Source organism: Mucor velutinosus (assembly GCF_035048745.1).
Source record: "Mucor velutinosus strain NIH1002 chromosome Unknown tig00001577, whole genome shotgun sequence".
NCBI lineage: Eukaryota > Fungi > Mucoromycota > Mucoromycetes > Mucorales > Mucoraceae > Mucor > Mucor velutinosus.
Genome location: NW_027041934.1, coordinates 257,856 through 281,464, shown reverse-complemented (window position 1 = coordinate 281,464; position 23,609 = coordinate 257,856). Strand labels below are relative to the sequence as shown.

Genomic DNA, 23,609 nt, shown 5'->3' with positions numbered 1-23,609 from the left:
TACTCTTCTCGAGGCTTTGATAAATAAAATCGTTATTCTTCAGTTAATTGGCGAGCGAATCCTTTTGATATGAAATCAAAGGACATTTCTCATCTTGAAAGCGTCTTCTTTTCAAGCAATCAATAAAGGAACATCTGAAACGAGAAGTTTCTTTCGCTCTACATGTATCATACTTACGAGATGTCTTTTTTCCTGAGGCCTCTTTTGTGAGTTCATCAAAAAAATAGCTCTACCACATATATCGAGACTTTTGGTGATAAGCATGTTTAAAATACCTAACTGTTTGCCTCCCGTTGTTCTTTGCATACGGCGATTTATCATCTTGGGTCACTGTAACCTGGTTGCTCTTCTTTCAATGGACTTGCGTCCTCCCCGTTCAATGCGCTTGTTTACTTCTTCTATCACAGTAACCGGCTAGATATTAAGCAGTTACTTAAGGCTACGAGTTGTGTTACTTCCTCCCAGCCTTTGGGTTCCAGCAACAGTATTTTGGAACTTGATTTTGGATGATCCAAACCATGAATTGGAAACGGTTTTTCGGAAACACTTTTAAACTTCCAAAATAATGTAAAATGGGGTAAAACGTAGCACCTCATGGCATTGAAACATGTTGGGAATCAATCATAAACGGCGTATGTTTGGCAAAGTACACGGCATTGGGAAGATCTGGTACCTAATATACTACTGCACCATTATGATGACTTTCCTCACATAGTGAATTTATTAAAGAATATCCTTCGCATAAAACTGTGTGATGAATAATTGCATCTTATCTTACTTTTGAATAAAGGAAAACATAAATTAGATCTTTTTTGATACTCTTTTTATTACAAATACAAAATTATAATACATGACAGATCAATAGGAAATCAACTAGTTGTAGCCCATCATCGTTTCAACCTCTGAGCCAATCAGATTGCTTGAAAACTCCGCTGACCTAAAGAAAAATTTGCGAGGGTTTCCCCCTGTTTTGATGTGAGGCAAAATTTTAAGCGCCGCTATAATAGCAATATAGCCGCTGCTATCATCAAACTTCCCCCAGGTGCTAGAGCATGCCTTACTTACACCACCTAGCTTTAGATTCTGGCGTTGAGACTCTCAATCATCACTAAAGTAAGTAGTGATAACCAAGTGGAGACAGCCTATCTACCTCCTAGCCTCGGATAGAGTCTTGTTGAGCTTCAGGGATAGGCACATCCACACAACGTAAAAAAAAGGTATGCTTCAAAGAAACATAAAAATAATAAAGGAAAGAATAAAAGAACATACTACTATAGGTGTATAGTAGTACATGGGCAAAAAATGGATACTCACACAAAGTGATTCAAAGAAAAGTATAAGTACAACATCAGAGATGCTCAAAAGAGCTCGTTGTTGCAAAAAAATTGCATACATGAGCAAAGTGCATGGTAATAGTCGAATGTAAAGTAACGCAAACACACAAAACTGCAAAAGTAATGGTGGTATAAGTTTGCACTGCAACATAATGACTAACGTTGTCTCATGTGAAGCCACAGAGGCAACGTAACCAGCGAAAGAAGAAGAAAGCGCAACAAAGTAAAAATCATGATAAAATGCATTATCACGAGAAAGGAAGCAATAATACAAACATTCAAAGAAGTTTTATATCATTCCGACCAGAAGAAAGAAGATACTTACCACTTACCACCACCACAGATAGACCAGAGGATACGCAATCACCAGATATAGACCAGAGAAAAAGCATGCACCAGACACAGTACACCAGAGAAGACCATATTAGCAACAGCAGCAGCAACACCAGCACCATGGAAAAACCAGAGAACAAACGACACCAGAGACCAGACAAAGACCAAACAACAAGCAACACCAGCAGAGACCAGACAAAGACCAAGAAGCAGACAGCAGAGACAGCAGAAAAGGAATGGCAGCAGCACCCACGTCAAACAGGCAAAAAAAAATTATCAAAACCTAACAAACAAATTCAGTTAGTACTGATTCTGCGTCTTCCAGTGCTCGTTTATCGAATGGTACCTACTATATCCTTCTTCAAAGAAGCAGTGTCAAGTTCTTTTAGCAATACAAGGCAGTGTGATCAGAAGTTGGAGTGTTATTATCATTCGAACAGTTTCAAAACCAACATGGTTTGATACTGAACGCGTTTTGCAAAAGGAAAAAAAAAAACGGGATGAAAAAAATGAGAGGGCGCCCTATCCGACGTCACGGCTAGTAAATTTGGCCTCAGTCTTCTGCCACAGCAGCTGTCGCTGCGGCACTCAAATTTGGGTTTGTGCAGTTGTCATTTTTGTGTTCAAATTTGGCTTGATCTGACATCCTTTAAACGTTTTTGCTAAATTTGACTATGAAAATTGTCATTGTTATACTTTACTTTCTATTGCGTTTATAAAGAGTCATTAAAGGCGCATCGAATGATGCTGGTTACATTTAGTTTTTAGACTGAAAATAATGAGCAATTTTCAAAAATATGAAAACAGGTTTTCTGTGAATATTGTTAAGCACAAAGAATAAAAGGATTATTATTTGTAGCTTATAAAAAATGTTCAATATTATAAAAACAAGAAAAGACTTATTTGAATAAGATCAGACACAAAAACTAAAGATTTATTGATGAAGACAAGAGTTATTCTATTTATACTAAGTTCTGAATGCCAAAGTAGCAATTTATCTTGTACAACGCTTATCACATCTGGTGAACCTCAGTATTTAGATAGCTGAGATGCACTTCACTTATCATAGCTTGTCCATGTTGTTGCACAACACAGACATATCTACCCATCAAGAATACCTTAATCTTTATAGACAGTTGTAGCCCTTCTGGCACAACATTGCCCCCCCAGATTCAGGTACTTCTTGTGGACATTTCGTAATCCCAGATTACAAAACATCATGACAATATAGCACATAAAGCACTTTCCAATAAATAATTACCAAATGACACTGCATCCGAGATCAGTCAGTAAAAACCTTGTGTAAAAACCTTTCATAGGACAAAAATGTAAGGAAAAGACTTGATCCCATCATGCTAGTAGCCATTTAAGACCTGTTTGATCTACCACTCTGACCAATTTCGCGAGTAGTAGTAGTTCGCCAGTTAACTGTTTGAGGAGCTAACCTACGTTTACCAGCAGCCTTTGCACCTTCTCTTCGAGCCCAATACAACTCAATGTGTTTGGCCGAATCAAAGTTTTTCACAGGCTCCCAAGTATCTTCACTAGGATCATCGAACCCTTTCCATTTTACCTTATACTCATAGTTACCAGGAGATCCTCTATGATCAATCACAGCTTGAATTTCGTAATGCTCTGCAGAGAATTCATCAATTGTGATTGGCTGAGGATTCGCAGCGACTTGGTACTTGATATGATGGGTAGGCACATCTCGACTAAGGAGTGCACCCGTCTTGTCAGCCAGCACATAGGAACCTTTATCGGTTATACTATGAATCAAATAAGGTCCTTCATACCGTTCATCTAACTTATTTTGACGATGAACATTTTTAATCATAACCTTACTACCAATAGGATAGGGTTCGGCAATGACCTTATGTTTCTTCGCAAAGTTAGCATGATCAGCATTTTGTGTATCCACAATACGCTTAGAAATAGCCGGGATAAGAACATCTTGTACAAAACGGTATCGTTTGTCAATGAGTCTATTATCAGCTTTCTCCAAACGTTTGGAATAGTCCACCTTTGAATAATCAGCCAGACCATTTGGTTGACGATTAAACAAAAGTGTATACGGACGAGATTTATGTAACCGAGCATACTTGACATTGATGCAGTAATTCACCCACGGAATGAAGTGCTCCCATTGATCCCTCTTACCTTTTAACAACTTGATAGTCGTTAACTTACATATTTTGATAAATGACTCAGAAACCGAGTTACCCAATGGATTGTACCCTAATGACAGGCGATGGTCTATCCCACTGATGTCCATCATAGCACGGACCACCTCATTTATCCATTCCAGGCCTCTGTCTGAAGTCAACTTGATTGGCCATCCAAAAAGTGAGAAAACTTGAAGCATTTCCCTGGCAATTGTCGTAGCCTTCTTGTCTGGAATGCATCTTATCACAGTAAATCTCGTAAAGTAATCAGTAAGGACAAACAGAAAGTTGCTGCCGAAAGAGCTAGTAACACCCATATCACCGAGATCCATGCACCAATGATCCAAAGGTTGGGCTGCATTGACACTACGGAAAGGATGATATCCCTCTCTAGCGATATTGTACCTGTTACACTCGTCACAATCAGCTAATATTCTTTCTATGTCTTTCCGAATGTTCACCCAGTGAAACCCTTCATGATGAATTGCAGTTTCAACATGTTTGATCCCAAAATGTCCAACCAGATGCTGAGCAATGATCATATTGTCTCTTTCATTAGCAGGAGGAGTGACATAGTCAGCAAACCTAAGCGTACGCAATATGAATTCCTTTTGCTTTTGCGAGACAGCTGTGGTGGTGCCATCTTTGATAAGAGTAGCGTTTACCGCAGTGCGTGCATAGTTGCTAGAAGAATTAGATCGTAACGCCTTAGTTGTCTTGACCAAAGTACGTTTCATTGGAGGCGAAGGTGTGACAACCTTGAGTTTGTTTTTGGAACCCTTTTTCTTTCTCTTTACACTTTCACCACCATCAGCATAGTACCTGCCCCCCAGAAGATGTCATGCTGAAGCATCAGCATCCGAATCTTCGTAAAGTCGAGATAAAGCATCAGGAATTACGTTAAGGACACCGGGCAAATGCACAATATCGAAAGTATAAGAAAAAATGGTCTCCCACCATCCAAGCATGAGTGCATTGGGGACTTCCTGTGTATTCAAGTAGATCAGACTCTTATGGTCCGTATGTAAGGTAAACTCTCGCATATACAGAAAACGATGAAACTTAACCAAGGCATAGCAAATCCCTAGCAATTCCCTTTTCGTAGTACTGTAGTTACGCTCAGAAACAGACAATTTACGAGATACGAGACCTACATATCGAATTTCATCGTTGACCACTTGATATAAAGCCGCGCCAAGAGCAGTTAAACTAGCATCAGTAGCCAAGTGAAATCGAATCGAAAAATCAGGAGGTGACAGCACAAGTGCCATCGTAAGTGCATCCTTCAAGTCGGCAATCGCTTTTGTATGAGACTCATTCCAAACATCTGTTAGATCTTTGTACTGTTTCAAGCTATCAAGATCTCGAGTCAGACGAGAATAACATGGAATGGCAGCACGAAAGTACGACATTAAACCCAAGAAAGATGCCAATTGACGACCAGTGGTAATAGCCGGCCAATCTGCAATGTTGGTAAGTTTTCTACCGTCAGGCAGTAATTTACCATTAATAACGCTCCATCCCAAGAGATAAATACTACGCTGAGCGAAGACGACTTTCTCAGGATTGAGCACCAAATTAGCATCGGTTAAACGACGAATTACCTCAGCAACCAACGCATAGTGATCTTGTAGGCTCCCATTACTACTGCATAAGATGTCATCTACATAGCAGGAAACCGAGTGATCACCATCAGTAGGAAACGAAGTAGAACTAGAGCTTGTATTCAAATCAGAGAGCAGTGTTTGCAATGTGCGTACAACCACCGATCAGACATGGCGAATTCCATAAGCAGCCTTTTTATGGGTGTATTGGATATTCGTGAAGGGACAAGTAAATGAAACTTTATGAGCTTGCTCTGGATCCAAACCAAAACTAGTAAAGCAAGCATGGATATCGAGACAAGTATGAATCATTTTCGTACCAATGCTCTGATGGATATGAGAGATCAAAGGTAACTGTTGTTTGTCATCCACTTCCAAGATAGCATTCAACTTACGAACGTCACACACCACTCTAGGCTTAGACATTGTGTAATTACCATCAGCGTCCTTTTTCTTTACAACCAACAATGGATGATTGAAACGTGTATGACTAGCAGATCTTTCAACAACACCCTCATCAAGCCATATCTGAATTTGTTTGGCAACAGCATCACGATAAGCTTCAGGCAAAGGATATTGAGCTCGCCAAGCGACAGCACCTGGTTTAGTATCAAGCTTAATAATCGAATCCGGCAGATTACACTGAGTATTCTTCATATCAATGCGCGAATTCTCTTCTAACAACCCCTTTAGTGCAAGTAGAAACGGTTGTCTCTCTTCCTCACTACCAAAAGGATGTGCGTTTGGAGTAATACCATCATCAATAGGATCTGGTACACGAGGACCTGATTGAAAGCCATGTTGACTCACCAAGCCCGTAAGACCAATGCCAAGCTTGGACAAAATATCCATACCAAGCAACACAGGTACGTTTTCCTCAGAATAGAATGGAAATACTTCAAACAAATGGTTTTTATTTGATTTATTGTAGCTAATGTGCAAACGTACCGCACCTATTCTAGGCACAGTCGTTACTTCATGAGCCATTTGAACAAAGCTCTCATCATCATCATTAGCCTCAAATCCAGCAAGAGAGGTTCCTCCTAAGAATTGAAAGAACTTGTCAGTGACGCACGAAAACGTAGCACCCGTATCCACTAAGCCAAAGCAAATGACATTTTGAACCACAATAGGAACACAAATAGCATTGGTGGTCATAGTAGGTGGAGCACTAAATCTAGCATCGAACTTACATTGCTGAGCAAATATATTTTGTAGCGTATCGTCGTCCACAGACATGCTACTCATCTCTTTTTCAAGAAGAATAGACTGGGCACGATTCACCAGGTCAGTATCCTCAAAGATACCATGAGCTTCACTCATCACAGCATCTTGGTCAACATCAACATTGTCACTACCACCAGAAGAAGGAGCAAGGACAACATCATCCACCGATTGTTCAGCAGAGGAGAGAGCAGGGGAAGAAGCACCTTTCTCAGCTAACGCACGATCAACACGAGCAGAGAGAAAAGCAGCTTGGATTGCAGCATCCATCGAATGTTTGCCACCACGTTTCTTAGTCATGGCACGCAAAACTTTTTTACCACCATTGCCCTGATGGGTGTTACCACCACCAGTACGAATAGCAGTGTTGCAGTGATGCATCTGCCCCTTTGGTCGAGGACCGTTACATTTGGAGCAAGTCCCTTCAGCAACATGTTCAGCAAATGTTTTGCCAAAACGATTAGCACTAGAACGTGGAGAGTTGGACGAGGGACCATTGGATCTCGACGAAGAGCTACTTTGAAAAGCGTTTCCACTAGAAGAAGGTGCGTACCGAGACTTCTTTGCTTCGTTCGAAACAGGTATGTCAGCAGCGCGTTTTCTTCCATCAAAAACAGAGCCCAAAGATTCTTGACCCGTCTCAATAGCCATCATATCCATCTTGCGCACGAGAGAGGACACATAATCAATGTCATAAAATGACGATTCTGGTGCCTGACTCATAGCAACCATTAGCAACCTAGCGGTAACCTTGGGGAAAGCGTCAAAAAACACCATCGCTACGACACCCTTATCACTGATGTCAGCTCTATTTCTCAACGTCTTAAACCGCTCTACGAAACCATCAACGGATTCTTCGTTTCCTTTAGTACAACGAAGAAACTCCCTAATTCTTTCGAATCTGAGCTGTTCTTTTGGTGTACCAAAACGACCGATGATAGCTCCCTTCAAGGTAGCCCAAGACACAGTGGAGCCAGATGCTTTCACAAACTCATCAAGCCAATTGCGAAGATCGCCGGGAAGACAAGGAGGAAGCAAACGATACCAGTGTTCGTCAAGATCAAGCGTGCAACTGCTCAACTTATCGGAAAACCGGCGACAACACTCCTCAATGTTGGCAAAAACTTCCTTTTTTTCATCTTTGACACGTCCAAACCATTGAAACAAAGGAAGATCATCAGGTACAGTTGAACTATTAGCCACACCTTGACTAACCACTGTTACTTGGGAAGGACTCTGGTTAGGTGTGACCATAGAGAGAGCTTTCTCTATAGCCTCCAAGTTAGAGCACTTCTTTGACAGGGCAGCCTTCAAAGCGTCGACCTCTTCGTCCGACTTGTCCCCACTGTTCGCAACTTCAGCGATCAACCCATGAACCTCCTGACGAAGTCGCTCTACAGCTCCTCCGTATGAAAGCTCGCTTCCAACAGCTTGAACATCTGAACTCTTGTTCTGTTCTGCAGGAGACACAGTAGAATCATTCATAGTCATATTTCGGTTTAAATTAGATAGGTAGGTTAAAATCTGGAAGATTCTGATTTACACGATCTTAAAAAATGTTAAGCACAAAGAATAAAAGGATTATTATTTGTAGCTTATAAAAAATGTTCAATATTATAAAAACAAGAAAAGACTTATTTGAATAAGATCAGACACAAAAACTAAAGATTTATTGATGAAGACAAGAGTTATTCTATTTATACTAAGTTCTGAATGCCAAAGTAGCAATTTATCTTGTACAACGCTTATCACATCTGGTGAACCTCAGTATTTAGATAGCTGAGATGCACTTCACTTATCATAGCTTGTCCATGTTGTTGCACAACACAGACATATCTACCCATCAAGAATACCTTAATCTTTATAGACAGTTGTAGCCCTTCTGGCACAACAAATATGTCAGAATTTAGCATATACAAGCCTCATAGAAAGGGTTTCCATTGTTGCATTCCATCTTTACGATTAATTTGATCTGATATGTATCATAAGAAAAGTCTTCATTTCTGAGGTGAAAAACGCGATCGTTTGGTTTTCAAGAATTTTCCCTTGCTAATACACATGAAAAATATGCGAATTTTCATGGATTTGCAATGACCCAAAGAGATTTGAGATAAAGCATCAGGAAGTAAAGCGTGGCCAAAAGGAGGCGTGTGGTACTAATCCAAGCCCTCAAAACGCTTTGTGGCATGAGTTATTCGTGCTTGAAAATGACTAGATTTGAACAGAATTCGACCTAAAACGAAGGGGGGGGGGTAGTCGGTTGCATTGCTAGAAGAGTAAGTCAATTACGCTTGCGGAATACATCCACTATGATCTGAATTCCGACAGTTCATCCAGTTACCAGATTTAGTTACAAATTATATGTGCACTGGATTAGATGTACGATATCGATTTATACTATAAGAAGATATGGACTTCAGATACGCTAGTACTATAAGATTCATACTATATAAGATATAGGCTATAGATGGCACCACGGACATGGATGGCACTATAGACTTATACTTGTATTCCGACATTGACTACGGATGTTTACCATATCTGGATAGGCACCAAGATTAATGCAATATGAGCTTGTTGCTTCAGATGTGCACTTCATGATCCACGCTATAAGGCACATGCTTATATCCGTGATACTAGCTACAGATACTTTATGTACTACAGACTTGTACTATATATGAGACATGCTATAGACATGCCATATATCCAGATACATGCTAAAGATGTATGCTTAGCGATATACACTCAGATATGTACTATTGATATAGACTAAGAAGACTGTACCTATCGGATACATGCTACTAGATCGATATTAATTATCCTTATAGAAAGGATAGATCAGGGTACTTTGGATGAGAGTTTAATTATTCATCCAGATAGAGCTAAATCATGATTAGCTTGCTGGAGTTGTCTTTTAGCATGATTAGACATTAGTTGATCTGAGTTGACTTATTTGTTAATCTAATTAATAGAACTTTATCCATTGTTATAGTATATAAGAAGGATCATCTACCTGGCCAGTAGAGAGACTTAAGTTTACTTTACACCTGTCAGTTTGATAATAAAACATACCTTTATCTGTTTAGGATATAGATCATCTCTGAGAGGCAAATGTATTAGGCGTTGTATATTACATAAGAGGATCTGAGAATGAGCTGAGATGCATAGTAGAAGTGTGAGGTCTTTATTCAAGCAGCACGAAGGAACATGAGTGGTGCCATCAAATGGCTAATCTATATCCTGGTTCCTAGAGAGTGGTAGCCTATGGCCTTTCGTCCCTGGAAGTGGGTTTCAATTCCGACAAATGTTCTTCTGTCAAAGCTATTAGGAAGAACATTCTATCCTGGATCATCTTTGTTGTTTATCCTTGACTGGTGGTTCATGAGTTCTGATGCAGCACATCCTCGTTACTGGTTCAAGGCTTATAAAATTATCCCGCATTCAAGATCAAGGTCCTATTGCTGCGGCACTGTCAAATAACTATAAATACCTTTGATATCTACACTAGTTTTTTTGATCCCGATTCAACCTTGGAATAACATAATAAATATATTCAGTTCTAATTGTATTTACTCTGTCTATATTTCGTTATTCTAAACATTATCAAGTTGACTTTACTGTTTTTTTATTCTTTTTTTTCCGTGAATTTTAGTCTATCAAGCCTCAAATTCCGCACATACGATGGTATGATGACTTTTATAGGTTAATCCTTAAGGTTTTATAAATCCTCTGCCTGTAGGTTATAGATATAAGGTTTTGAGCGAATTCATGACGGGAACATACATCGTTAATAAATTGATATTAATTATCCTTGTACAAAGGATAGATCAGGATAATTCGGAGGATAAGAGTCTAAATACTTATCCAGACAAAGCTAAATCTTAGTGTGCTAGAGTTGTCTTTTAGCAGGATTTGTTATTAATTGGTCTGAGTTGACTTATTTGTCCACTTTAATTAGTAGAACCTCTATCCATTGTTAAATTATATTATAAGAAGGATCATCTACCTGGACAGTAATAGAGATTCTTTAGCTTTATTTTACGCCTGTCAATTTGATAAAAATATACTTTTATCACGTTGACTCTATTATATCTTTATTGTTTTTCTCCGTAAATTTTAGATTTATAAAAGCCTGAAATTTTATAATTAGATTCAATTCGCATAATATTATTGACGCTCAAGGGATGAAATTACCGTATTCACGCATTTCAAAAAGGAAGATCTAAGGCTCAGGATTAGCATGAAAGCGTTAGTCGCTTAGGTGTTAACTTTCGTACAATGTAAAACGTCTAGGCCATAAAACAGAATTGTAATTTACTTATTTCTTCGGCAACAAAACCTAGTACGCCTTATTTTTAGGCCAAATTCTGTCCAAATTTAACCATTTTGAAGCAAGAATAACTCAGGCTACAGAGCGTTGTAGATGCTTGGAATAGGGCCGAACGTCTCTTCCTGACCACGCTTTACTTACTAATGCTCATTTCAAATTTTTTTGGGTCATTGCAAATCCATGAAAATCCTTATGTTTTTCATGTGTACTACTAGTAAAGGAAAATTCTTGAAAATCAAACGATCGCGTTTTTCACCTCAGAAATGAAGACTTTTCTTATGATACATATCAGATCAAATTAATCGTAAAGATGGAATGCAACAATGGAAACCCTTTCTATGAGGCTTGTATATGCTAAATTCTGACATATTCACAGAAAACCTGTTTTCATATTTTTGAAAATTGCTCATTATTTTCAGTCTAAAAACTAAATGTAACCAGCATCATTCGATGCGCCTTTAATGACTCTTTATAAACGCAATAGAAAGTAAAGTATAACAGTGACAATTTTCATAGTCAAATTTAGCAAAAACGTTTAAAGGATGTCAGATCAAGCCAAATTTGAACACAAAAATGACAACTGCACAAACCCAAATTTGAGTGCCGCAGCGACAGCTGCTGTGGCAGAAGACTGAGGCCAAATTTACTAGCCGTGACGTCGGATAGGGCGCCCTCTCATTTTTTTCATCCCGTTTTTTTTTTTCCTTTTGCAAAACGCGTTCAGTATCAAACCATGTTGGTTTTGAAACTGTTCGAATGATAATAACACTCCAACTTCTGATCACACTGCCTTGTATTGCTAAAAGAACTTGACACTGCTTCTTTGAAGAAGGATATAGTAGGTACCATTCGATAAACGAGCACTGGAAGACGCAGAATCAGTACTAACTGAATTTGTTTGTTAGGTTTTGATAATTTTTTTTTGCCTGTTTGACGTGGGTGCTGCTGCCATTCCTTTTCTGCTGTCTCTGCTGTCTGCTTCTTGGTCTTTGTCTGGTCTCTGCTGGTGTTGCTTGTTGTTTGGTCTTTGTCTGGTCTCTGGTGTCGTTTGTTCTCTGGTTTTTCCATGGTGCTGGTGTTGCTGCTGCTGTTGCTAATATGGTCTTCTCTGGTGTACTGTGTCTGGTGCATGCTTTTTCTCTGGTCTATATCTGGTGATTGCGTATCCTCTGGTCTATCTGTGGTGGCGGTAAGTGGTAAGTATCTTCTTTCTTCTGGTCGGAATGATATAAAACTTCTTTGAATGTTTGTATTATTGCTTCCTTTCTCGTGATAATGCATTTTATCATGATTTTTACTTTGTTGCGCTTTCTTCTTCTTTCGCTGGTTACGTTGCCTCTGTGGCTTCACATGAGACAACGTTAGTCATTATGTTGCAGTGCAAACTTATACCACCATTGCTTTTGCAGTTTTGTGTGTTTGCGTTACTTTACATTCGACTATTACCATGCACTTTGCTCATGTATGCAATTTTGTTGCAACAACGAGCTCTTTTGAGCATCTCTGATGTTGTACTTATACTTTTCTTTGAATCACTTTGTGTGAGTATCCATTTTTTGCCCATGTACTACCATACACCTATAGTAGTATGTTCTTTTATTCTTTCCTTTATTATTTTTATGTTTCTTTGAAGCATACCTTTTTTACGTTGTGTGGATGTGCCTATCCCTGAAGCTCAACAAGACTCTATCCGAGGCTAGGAGGTAGATAGGCTGTCTCCACTTGGTTATCACTACTTACTTTAGTGATGATTGAGAGTCTCAACGCCAGAATCTAAAGCTAGGTGGTGTAAGTAAGGCATGCTCTAGCACCTGGGGGAAGTTTGATGATAGCAGCGGCTATATTGCTATTATAGCGGCGCTTAAAATTTTGCCTCACATCAAAACAGGGGGAAACCCTCGCAAATTTTTTTTTAGGTCAGCGGAGTTTTCAAGCAATCTGATTGGCTCAGAGGTTGAAACGATGATGGGCTACAACTAGTTGATTTCCTATTGATCTGTCATGTATTATAATTTTGTATTTGTAATAAAAAGAGTATCAAAAAAGATCTAATTTATGTTTTCCTTTATTCAAAAGTAAGATAAGATGCAATTATTTGATCTAGCATTCTTTAAACAAGTAGGGAAAAGTATAAAATATAATAGACATCACAGTATTACACACTACGTATCAGTCCTCCCCATACCAAATGTCTTGCCAAACATGTGTCGTTTACCATTAATTTCCAACAGGTCTCAATTCAATGGATTGCTATTTCTTACCTCGTTTCAAAGATTTTGCATGTGCCGATATATTTCCTTTTAATCGATGATGGCAATACTTTTAAGGTAACCAGATCTACCCAGGGATTGGTGATTCGTACTAGCCAGCTTCTCACCATTTACTTTTTATTGAATTATTTCGGCTTGACTCATGTCATAATTGAACTAGTCATTAATTCTATTCCTACTTTTGCAAATTTAGATGATTATCTATACCATTGCTGTATGTAAGCAGTCTTAGGCCACTTACAACGAACATCATTTTATGCCAAAGCCCCAAATTCACATCCTTCTCTTCATAGTGACAATAGCGACCAACGTATTCAACGTGAACTACTGCAGGCATCCAGTGTTTATAGAGAAAAAAGTGGAAGTTACCCTCGTAATCAGGTATCATCATAGTATAATGAGTTTGGAATTGATGAAACTTTAAAGGGCATGTACCGAGAGATGCTCGTCCAGTAATCTATTGGATTAATGCCAGAAATCTACAGACATAACATCAAGATCAAGATTTGAACTAATTTGACGTTTTTAACTAGTACATTTTCGCTGCTGAACTATTCCAATGACACCATTGCTCTTAATTGTTCGCACGGTATGAACTCACTAACTCATGTTGTGATCTATAGGTACCTGTGGATCATCTCCCACCTTGAAAAAAAAAAATTCACACAGTGATCAGTTTGCATTTGACACGCTATAAAATTTCAAACATGCTACTTTAATCCTCCGTTGAATCACAAAACAAGTGCCAGAACTACATGCATTTTCCTTGACAAATACAACTGCAATGTAAGGCTATAAATTGCGAGAAAGAAGGTGGCGATCAGTTTTGTCAGCTTTACCGATTTGTCCCAATTTGATCTCCTCTTTCAAACTAAAGAACAAGGTTGTTCCCTCGGGAAGTACTCCATTTGTTACACACAGACACATCTCTAGACAACCCCACATTTTTCAGCAACTCCTTTTAGAAAAAAGAGAATGCTAATAGGAAAGAAATATATATGGTAAATTTATTAATACAAAAAAAGGTAAGAGATGAGATAAGAAAAGAAAAAAAAAGAGATTGAGATGCTTAATTACAGAGAGAGAGAGAGAGAGAGAGCGAGAGTAGAGAGAGTGGACATGAAACACACAGCTAGTCAGTCCAAATAGGCATTTGGATGTTATTGCTACTATTTGATGAGGGATTGCTATTGCTGTACTGCCTTTGAGTTTGTGGTGGTCGGTCTTGCGTTAATGGCACTGGCATAAAATCATTTTGTTGTTGTGATTGCTGTTGAAGTGGAGGCGATGAGAATATGGGCGCAGCGTCTGCTGGATTAGCACCAGGAATGGAATTTTGTCCCTTTTGATTACTAAAGTAACTGTTCCACTCATCGATATCAAAGGACATGGGTACTCCCCAGAACGCCGTGCTATTTGGATCAAACGAGCCATCATCAAACTGCTGCTGCTGCTGTTGTTGTTGTTGCATGGGCTGTTGTTGCTGTTGATGTTGCTGCTGTTGCTGTAAGCCGGAATGTTGGATTGATGATTGGGGTAGTTCGGGTGATAGATCAACGCTGGGCGATTTGTTGCTGCTGATGCTGCCACTGCCCATGTAGTATTTTTCTTCTATGCGTTGAAAGTCATTAGGCGTTGACAGGACCTCAGGCTCAGGAGAATTAGGCACCGCAATGGAAGCTGGAGGAGCAGATGCTGCTTGTTGCTTGTTCAACATGGATCTCGTATAACTTTCATCTACGCATTCCAGATCAATGTCTCTCAGGCCAGCGAGAGCCCCCAGAATGTTGCAGTGGCGGGCAGATGTAATCCAAGTCTTTTCCACTTCGTCCATGGCCCGCATGATCTTGTTGATGCTGATCTTGGCCTCAAATGCAAACATTGAGTCAGACGAGGCGGCATTGTAGATAAAGATAATACCAGCAGTAAACATGAAAAAGAGCGTGTAGTTGTTGACATTCTTCAAGCGGCCCTCAGCCATCAGGGATTCCGTAATGTCCAAAATCTTGTTGGCTGCAAAGGTGCAGATGGAAGCAGATGGGAAAACAGAAGGCGCTACAGTCTGAGCTGGGCCGGGAATGAAAGGTCTATGCATCAGAATAAGTGTTGTGTAGAACAGCATGTGTAATTGGCACAATTCAAGTGATGGGGCGGGTGCACGCTCATTCAGTCTTGTATTGGGTGGTCGATACTGCAAACTAGGCGGCAGCTTGGACATCCACTTGTTGAGCTTTTTATCCAGTGACGAGACGATGCTGTCTGGCGTAGACATGACCGATAGCTGCTTTCTGCCCTTGACCATGTAAAGCTCTCGAATTACATCGCCTAATATCTCGCAAATCTTGATAAGATAGTGAAAGTTTTCCATGATTCTGGGCGTGCGATCCATGTCGTCTTGGTCGTTTTCGGATGGGTAGGGTGTGTCGTAGTCTCTTTCGTCAATCATGGGCGATCTGCCGTGCATGGCGCACGATAATCTATCTAGTACAAAGCAGCAATAGAATGCACGCTTTCTGTCTTCTTTCTCGGTGTCTGTCAGATCCCAACTGTCACAGTTTCTATGAAGACCTAGATTCTGAGACATGCGGATAGCCTGTGTAATAAAAACAAATGTTTGCGTGAGTCATGATTATTAATACGCATTTCAAAACAACATTTTACCATGCCACTGTAGAGCCATCCACGAGTCGTTTTCAACGCGCCGTTCTGATGGCTGCTCATCAGTAAGAGCGACTGCACGGTGTACACTCTGAAGCTATCCCACTCCAAGTCAAGCAGCATACGAGCTCTCTCAAAAAAGACATCGCCCGCTGTTTCAGGTTTGGAAGCAATAGATCGCACTCGCTCATCAGGTGATACACGAGAAGCAACGGCGTATATAGCGTTCAGTAGAATGTGTGGAGGCGAGGGTTTGCTGTCATCGTTCATTGATTCCATGAATGATTTCTTGTGCAAGATGGGTAATAGTGGGTAGAAATAGCTGAAATACAGTTCTAGCAAATGGTCAGACAGATCTTTGGGTGGTAGTTCAAAGGGGTCGACAACAAAGGGCAGTGTAGGAGAAGGCGCATCATGTCCAAGTTGCTTGTACTCTCTCGAGTTGAACTGAAAGGCTCTGTTCTGAAAGTTCTTGCTGCTTTTCAGCATGTAAAAACCAGAGGATTTGCCGTAATAACGAAGCTGACCGCTTTCATCGATAGACAGGTTGCCAATGTTGTTTGATTCATCAGAGTCGTTGCCATCTTTGATTGATAGTTGCTGCTGGTGGCGCTGTGTAGAGTGATCGTCCTCATGCTTTACCATAGGCTCTGTTGATGTCAATGGCCCACATTCAGCTTCGTAGCCGGATAGCGTCTCTCTTCGCATGGGGCGAGGTCTGACCAACTCGCCATAAGCAGTTTCTAAAGGGGCATTCAGTTCTGCAATGATGGCCTGCGAGCGAGGATCATCTTCTTGCACAATGCTACCTAGCAATGCCTCTAGTCTATGCAATCTGCCTTCAATCGCCTCAATGTAGCCTTTTGGAGGTCCTCTCTATGAATTGAAATGAAGTTTAGCACATGCCAGCACAGTTGATGATAGCCAGTTACTTTTTTAGTGGATTCTTTATAGTGACATTGCAATCCCAGTGTGCTGCAATTGTTGCAATAGGGCGATGAGCCATCACATTTCACTTTCTTTCGTCTACATTGTTCGCTGAATAAAATAGCATGGTTAGAACAAACTCACTTTTAAATATCTGTGTTGTGTGCTTACCATGCCTTGCTAACACGTTGTCGTTTATGTTCTGTTTGTTCTGTCATTCTAATCTCTTACTCTAAGAAATGTAGGATCATACGAAAAAGGGGAGAAGGAGAAAGAGGAGATAAGCTTAAAAAGTAGGGGGGGGGGATCTCCAGAAGCTGAAAAAGAAGAAGAAGAGGAAGAGAAGGGGGGAATACGGGAGATGGGTCTTGAAGTCCAGTTTGAACCTCATCAAGCCCACACTCTTTGAATTTCACGTCATGAATTCCCCAATAGGAAATGTGGGGTATTCATATGTGGGATGTTCTATGGTGCCACTGCACATAGTTGGCCGTAGCGACGGACTAGTCAATCATGTTGCGACATTTAGAATTCACTGCGAAGAATTCTCGGTTTCCGAGGTATCAAAGTTTGGCATCATGTTGCCGTAGTTATTGTAGGGACCATTTAGGGGTTTTGATCATCCAGTGCATTATGTTTTCTTGATTTAAGCATGTTGTAAATGTGTTCTCTGCTTAGCTTGTTGGCAAAAAAAAATGTGCTCTTTTGCTTGTTATAAAGTAGCATTACAAGTGTCAAAAACTAAACACAGTCATACGATTATACCATTTTATTCGAGAGAGATCGCCTTGACCGCTTGCCATTGGTTTCTTAAACTATCGATTGCAATGAAACATCAGATTTAAATCGTTTGTTCTATTCTAGCGCAGATTGATTACATTCCATGGACCGAATATATTTTTAATAGATAATCAAGGTAGGTTAGACAAAACTTGGAAGTGATATTTCATCTAAGAAAAAGCCTATATGACACTATTGTATGCTATGCCAAATCTGCCATAGTAACATTAAGAGACAGAAGCATTTTCCATGTCAAATGTCAAAGAGAGCAGAACGAAAAATTCATCCCGCGATCCATGTCTCCACTTGTTGGTTTCCTCAGTTACGAGAAATAGCCTTAACCGGACAGAGTAGGGTTCACTACGTTTATCCACGTAATGTAACGTTGACATGGAACATTTCATACAATTAAAAATTGCCACTGATGACTCATGATTAACAATTTCAGTCAATCCATCGAATTGACCTTTTTTGATGGCATTCTAGCCTTTTCTTTCCTTCTTTCCTGTTCCTGAATATCATGGTTGAAGGCGCAGATTCTCTTTTCCGCTGCATTTATGGATGTGATCATACAACTGACGGACACAATCTTTAGTAGAGACTCTGAGAGAGGGTTGGCATATTGCAGTCATGTACTACAGATGGATTACCTGTCAACCTTTTTGAATATGTAACATTTAGACTGTGTGGGACCCGAACAGCAAGAGCTCATGATGAGGTAAATCATCCTGTCAAACATGCCCATTCATAAATAGTGCGAAAAAATACCACGCTTTTCATTTGTCTTGATTAGCATTGTTAGATTAATGCAATGAACACTAGGGATGTGCTTTATGAAAAAGGGCATATCATTTTATCCTCTTCTACAGGCATTGAACATCTTGCCTCTGACAATCGATGATTGTCTTGGAATTAAGGTTGGCTATTGTGTTGCTATAGATTAAAAGGAGATCGATTACCTAAGCATCAAAGTTTTTTGTTTAGAAGCTGAATGTGTAAGATATTTGCTACACTGATTGGAAACAGAAAGATAAGCTGCACCTAATGTCTGACACAAAGAAACAAAAGCAAGACAATAACTCGAAATGTCTATAATAGATGGCTCTGCTTTAGGCATTGTGTCTATCTTATAATCTGATGAACTGAACAAATGCCATGCTCATCAGGATAACTGTCATTTGTAAACGTATGACGTTTCAATGCTATTTGATCAACTGTGAGCAATCAACGATAGATCTACTTTTGCATAGATGCCTCTCATGCGTGAAAATCCACTGCATGTGATATAGGATTTATTAAAGAACGAGAGAAACGACGATAGGAGATCAAGTAGATTTACATCAGTTGTTGCTTAAAAGTGTAGAGATTGCGTGTAAGTATTAGGTGTATATATATATATATAAAAAGAAGCGAGGGGTTACATGGATCGTCTACTAGTGTCATTCATGGTAGGTACATGAGCAGCGGAAGACACTGTTCTTTTGGGTGTTGGCGCTTGTTGTTTGACACCCACAACACCACCTCCCATGGAAACACTTTGCTGCGGATTACTAGCAGTCGTTTTTCTTCTCATGAGGTTTGAGAATGTACCATTCGCCTTCTTCTTTTTGGACACCATGGCAGGGCTTGCGTCTTTTGTTTGAACATGTAGTCGTTGTGCATGGCCCACAATACAGCTGATCAGGTCATTGTACGTCTCTGCATCCATCTTGAGTTGCTCTTTTTGATCCAACAGGTTGTCAAGGTAATCGGCTGCCTGTTTCTGCAGTCGGTTTAGTTCAATCACCATGGCGTTTAGTTTGACATCAGGGAATACTCGAATAGTTTCTAACATGGGTATCAATAGACGAACATCAGCTTCACATGGAACAGCTATTACCTTCTGTTAATTCACAATATGCTCTAGCAATATCAATGTCTAGCTCCATTTCTTGCTCTGCCTCCTTTTTAGCTTCTTTAGCGCCTTCATCCATTTTTGCAGTAACTACTCTTAGTCCGCCGGTGGCCGATGCAGATCGAGTGTGTGTTTGTGCTGCATCCGGCGAGGAAGGCGCTGATCCTGGTGTCACGGATCGCTTCCCGTCCACCATGGCCGTCTGCCTCTTCTTGGTGGTCGCATGCGATGTCGCTGTATGTCCAGTAGGCGAGTGCATGGCTGTTGGTGATTTCTCTTCAAAATTAAAGGTGACGCCCAAGGCATTCAAATAAGCTTTGTTGGTTTCTGATCTTGTCCATTGAAACTGGCCCACTGAGCCTGTCATTGGATTATAGAACACTGTATCACGGGAAAGTTTGCTCCATAAATCACGACTAGAAACCGTACACACACAAACAAACACTCAGAACGTAATTCATGTATCAGCTCTGAAATTTGATTTCTTTTTACCTGCAAGGTGTATTCAAGATGTCTGTGGCATTTTCGTCTTGGTCCAAGGGCGAGGACACAAAGTCTGCTTCTTCTTCTTCTTCTTGCTGTTCATCTATGTTCTTGTTGCCATCCGATGCGTCTCCCCACATGCGATCCAAATAACCATCTATAAACCCACGAATATCATTCGGCCTGTTTTCTAATACATCAACCTATACAAAGATCGAGGCATGAGCACAGTCTCCATGAACAACGCATAAGGATTGCTTACATATAGCTCGGCTTCTGTGGGTGTTTTAGGCTCTTCTTCCTCTTTCTCCTCTCCATTCATAGACTCTATCGTCTCTTCTGCTTGTTCAAAATCATCAAAGTCTCCAAAGTCATCATCGTCATTGTCTGCAGCATCCACAAATCCATCGTCAAATTCGCCAAACTCATCAAAATCGGGATCGTTGGTTTGAGATGGTTCATCTGCATCATTCATAGAAAAGTCGTCATTATCTGCTGTCTCCGAGCCAAGTGCAGTTGTGTCTTCAAAATCTGGCAGTGGAGCCTCATCGTTTGCTTTGGCAGCTTCGACTTTCTCGTCCTGCTTTACTGGTGTATCCTGCGTAGATGCTTTGTCTACATGTAGTTGATTGTTGGTAGGTGCAATTTCCTCTTGTGGTTGCTCAAATGATGAACGATTCGACATGCTAAAAATCAGTGTAGAGCTTGACTGCAAAGACAAAATTACGAGGCAGGAAAAAGGGAAGAGATGTGCTATGAAGGGCAATTCAATTTATTAAAAGAGACCAGTGTTTTAATCGCTGTTTCAATGTGACTCATTAAGCCAATGCTCATTGTTGCATATTTAACAAGCACATCCAGGATCTTGCTCTTGTCTTCCACTAGGTATTTGGATGGTATCAGGAAAATCACTAACAAAAGGGATGGTTCAGCATCAAAAACAGGTAACTGAGTCGACTACTTACATATCTACATCGGTCTCTTGAGATAGAGCATTCTTTGCAATGGTTTGAAATGCCTGCTCAACGTTAATGGCCTCCTTTGCAGAAGTTTCAAAATAACTAGATCACAACAGATGAGACGCCGTAGATCAACGTGTCTCGCAGGATCACTTACGGGACATTGCCCTTTGACTGGCACCAAGCCATGGCACGCTTCTGAGATACCATTCTTCTGCTCTCTTCAACATCAATCTTATTACCTAACAATACAAATGGGAAACGATCGGGATCTCTGGGTGATGCTTGGACTAGAAATTCATCTCTCCATTGATCTGCAAACGATAAGCAGTTGTGTTAGGCACAGATATGGGCAGCTTATGTAGCCAGTACCTAATGACTCGAAACTTCTGATGTTGTTGACATCGTATGCAAGCACACAGCAGTCAGCACCTCGATAGAACGCAACACCTAATGACTGGAAACGTTCCTGGCCTGCTGTATCCCAAATCTAGCAAATGTGTTTGTGTGTTTAAAATGCAGCCCTCTTTCTATAGCATCAGCGAGATGATGGTGTCTGTTGTTTTGTCTTTTCCAAACACCAACACGCTTTTTTTTTTTTTTTTTTTTTTTTTTTTTTTTTTTTTTTTTATATATATACCTGCATAGTGACCAAGCGATTATCAACCAAGACTTCTTTGGTCAAGAAATCGGCACCGATAGTAGCCTTATATTGATTGGAGAACTTTTTGTTGACGTACTGATTCATCAACGATGTCTTGCCAACACTGTTATTGAGAGTGCTTGAGTGTGTGTGCTCATGATGATGATCAGAGCAAAGCCGCTCCACTTACCCACTGTCACCGAGAATAATAACCTTTGCTATGCGTTAGTTTCGGTTAAGTAGACGAAATGCCCATACCCTCTACCTTTAAAAGCACTTTCTTACGTCCGGATGCCATGATATTAAAAATAAAAATGAAAAGATAAAGAAGAAGGAAGAAAAACTGTGAAAAAGGAAAAGATGACCAAATAGGCCTACCAACTCCTATTTTGTCGCACAATCAGGTGAACTTTGTATACTCACAAGCCGCTCAATAACAAATGTGTCGAAATGCCGAATCTGAGTAGTTGTATTACAGGTTACTATATTCATGCATGTCGCATTTGATGCGCTTTTGATAGATTGCTATTGCTGTAGCTAAAGGCAAATGCGTATATATTGTTGGAAACTTGATCTCACATCAAATCAAAGTGCCAGAGTACCTTTAAACAAACACACTTTATTCGCTTACAACTATGATCAAAACGTCTATTCCTCATCATCGCTGCTGTCCGTATCGCTATATTCCCCGTTCTCTGTCTTTTTCATTGCTCTCTCAAACTCTTCTGCGAATTCTGCAATGGATTTGCCAGACGACAGGTCAATCACGTCTTTAGGAATCATGTTGGTGGCAAATTTGGGTGCGTTACATGCCAGTGAATTGGCTTCTGCTTGTGATTCGACAAGTCTAATATGAGGCTGATCTTTATCCACATCAACTGTTGGAGAGAATGAGCATGAAGCGTATCGACAACACACATCACATTCACTTACATGACATTAGCTCATTCCAACTGTATAGCAGAGCATCGGTGGTTGGACTGAAAGGGTTGAAATCGACAAGGTACACCTTACTATTGCTACGCTGGATATATACATCAAAGACATCTAGCATTCAAAAAGACTGTCAGTCATTCTTGCTTCAAAATCTCCATGGAGCTCCATTTACAGTGTGTGCTTTCAAAGCCCTCACGAACAACATCCTCAAAAAATTCGTAAATGGATTGCTCGATATCCTGCTGTATCTCCAGTAAGAAAGGGTAAAAGTTCATGTCCCTTTGAGTGATGCCAATGATTTCCTTGTTCTTTACAAAGCATCTGAATTCCATGGAGGGCTGCAAGTCGTACCACTTTCTTAGCACTAGGTTGAACTGGGTCTTTTGATCGTCTCTATCTTGGATATCTATGCAATGCTCATAGGCATGGTTCAAGTCATGGTTGATAAAGTCTGATGACTTGAGTAGCAGAAATACGTCGAATGGCGATGTGCATTTCAATGATTGCGTAGCTGAGATCCAGGCTGCATCTCTGGGCGACGTCCAATTCAGTTTGGGGAACACAGCTCCTTCAAATTCGTATATAGCTTCTCTGATTTCTTTTTCGACTTCAGGAAAGTGTGGTATCTAAGTGCACACGTCTTAAGATGGCATGTCATGTTGTGCGTTGCTTGATCTTTACCTTGTTGTCATCATGAGCATTGGGAAACTCGGTGATTTCTTCGTCAGAGTCGATTTCCTCGATGCTAGCGGCTATAGGTTGACTATGCAATGCATGAGCTTCATACACTTGAGTCGTTGTAAGACTTACCCATCTTCTGGCAGATAAATGCCCTCAGCGTTTAAATAATCCACAAACGCCTGGCTCAGAGGGAGGATCTTTGACTTGAATGTGTGCGATTTGAAATGTGGATACCAAGCATCAAATGAACAATTGTCCACATCTTGGCAGCGAATGTCTATGAATTGCATCTTTTGCGATTCGATATCTTCAGTGTTGGTTGAAGCCATAGTTTATTTTATAACAAAGCAAAGTAAGATAAAAAAAAAAAAAAAAAAAAAAAGAGAGT

The 23,609-nt window shown here is 40.1% G+C and overlaps 8 protein-coding genes across 8 annotated transcripts; 1 reads left to right on the top strand and 7 right to left on the bottom strand.

The window, feature by feature from the left end:
* Positions 1-1,574: 1,574 nt before the first annotated feature.
* On the top strand, positions 1,575-2,129 carry ATC70_013531 (uncharacterized protein; the record flags this gene model as incomplete). Its single annotated transcript, XM_064832695.1, has 1 exon — positions 1,575-2,129. The coding sequence occupies one exon, from the start codon at positions 1,575-1,577 to the stop codon at positions 2,127-2,129; it is 555 nt and encodes a 184-aa protein (XP_064675574.1).
* A 904-nt stretch (positions 2,130-3,033) lies between these two features.
* ATC70_013530 (uncharacterized protein) lies at positions 3,034-4,569 on the bottom strand (the record flags this gene model as incomplete). Its single annotated transcript, XM_064832694.1, has 1 exon — positions 3,034-4,569. The coding sequence occupies one exon, from the start codon at positions 4,567-4,569 to the stop codon at positions 3,034-3,036; it is 1,536 nt and encodes a 511-aa protein (XP_064675573.1).
* A 102-nt stretch (positions 4,570-4,671) lies between these two features.
* On the bottom strand, positions 4,672-8,151 carry ATC70_013529 (uncharacterized protein; the record flags this gene model as incomplete). The annotated part of the gene is made up of 2 exons (XM_064832693.1): positions 4,672-5,495; positions 5,757-8,151. The coding sequence occupies 2 exons, from the start codon at positions 8,149-8,151 to the stop codon at positions 4,672-4,674; spliced, it is 3,219 nt and encodes a 1,072-aa protein (XP_064675572.1).
* Positions 8,152-11,716: 3,565 nt separating this feature from the next.
* ATC70_013528 (uncharacterized protein) lies at positions 11,717-12,271 on the bottom strand (the record flags this gene model as incomplete). The annotated part of the gene is made up of 1 exon (XM_064832692.1): positions 11,717-12,271. The coding sequence occupies one exon, from the start codon at positions 12,269-12,271 to the stop codon at positions 11,717-11,719; it is 555 nt and encodes a 184-aa protein (XP_064675571.1).
* Positions 12,272-14,392: 2,121 nt separating this feature from the next.
* On the bottom strand, positions 14,393-17,063 carry ATC70_013527 (uncharacterized protein; the record flags this gene model as incomplete). Its single annotated transcript, XM_064832691.1, has 4 exons — positions 14,393-15,853; positions 15,922-16,794; positions 16,851-16,956; positions 17,017-17,063. 4 exons carry the CDS (start codon positions 17,061-17,063, stop codon positions 14,393-14,395), a joined length of 2,487 nt encoding a protein of 828 aa, XP_064675570.1.
* A 1,979-nt stretch (positions 17,064-19,042) lies between these two features.
* Positions 19,043-20,687, bottom strand: ATC70_013526 (uncharacterized protein; the record flags this gene model as incomplete). Its single annotated transcript, XM_064832690.1, has 4 exons — positions 19,043-19,452; positions 19,505-19,935; positions 20,012-20,205; positions 20,265-20,687. The coding sequence occupies 4 exons, from the start codon at positions 20,685-20,687 to the stop codon at positions 19,043-19,045; spliced, it is 1,458 nt and encodes a 485-aa protein (XP_064675569.1).
* A 159-nt stretch (positions 20,688-20,846) lies between these two features.
* Positions 20,847-21,902, bottom strand: ATC70_013525 (uncharacterized protein; the record flags this gene model as incomplete). The annotated part of the gene is made up of 7 exons (XM_064832689.1): positions 20,847-20,913; positions 20,968-21,063; positions 21,119-21,275; positions 21,334-21,451; positions 21,602-21,728; positions 21,795-21,817; positions 21,870-21,902. 7 exons carry the CDS (start codon positions 21,900-21,902, stop codon positions 20,847-20,849), a joined length of 621 nt encoding a protein of 206 aa, XP_064675568.1.
* A 350-nt stretch (positions 21,903-22,252) lies between these two features.
* ATC70_013524 (uncharacterized protein) lies at positions 22,253-23,550 on the bottom strand (the record flags this gene model as incomplete). Its single annotated transcript, XM_064832688.1, has 5 exons — positions 22,253-22,482; positions 22,538-22,651; positions 22,713-23,166; positions 23,222-23,303; positions 23,351-23,550. The coding sequence occupies 5 exons, from the start codon at positions 23,548-23,550 to the stop codon at positions 22,253-22,255; spliced, it is 1,080 nt and encodes a 359-aa protein (XP_064675567.1).
* Between the last annotated feature and the right edge of the window lie 59 nt (positions 23,551-23,609).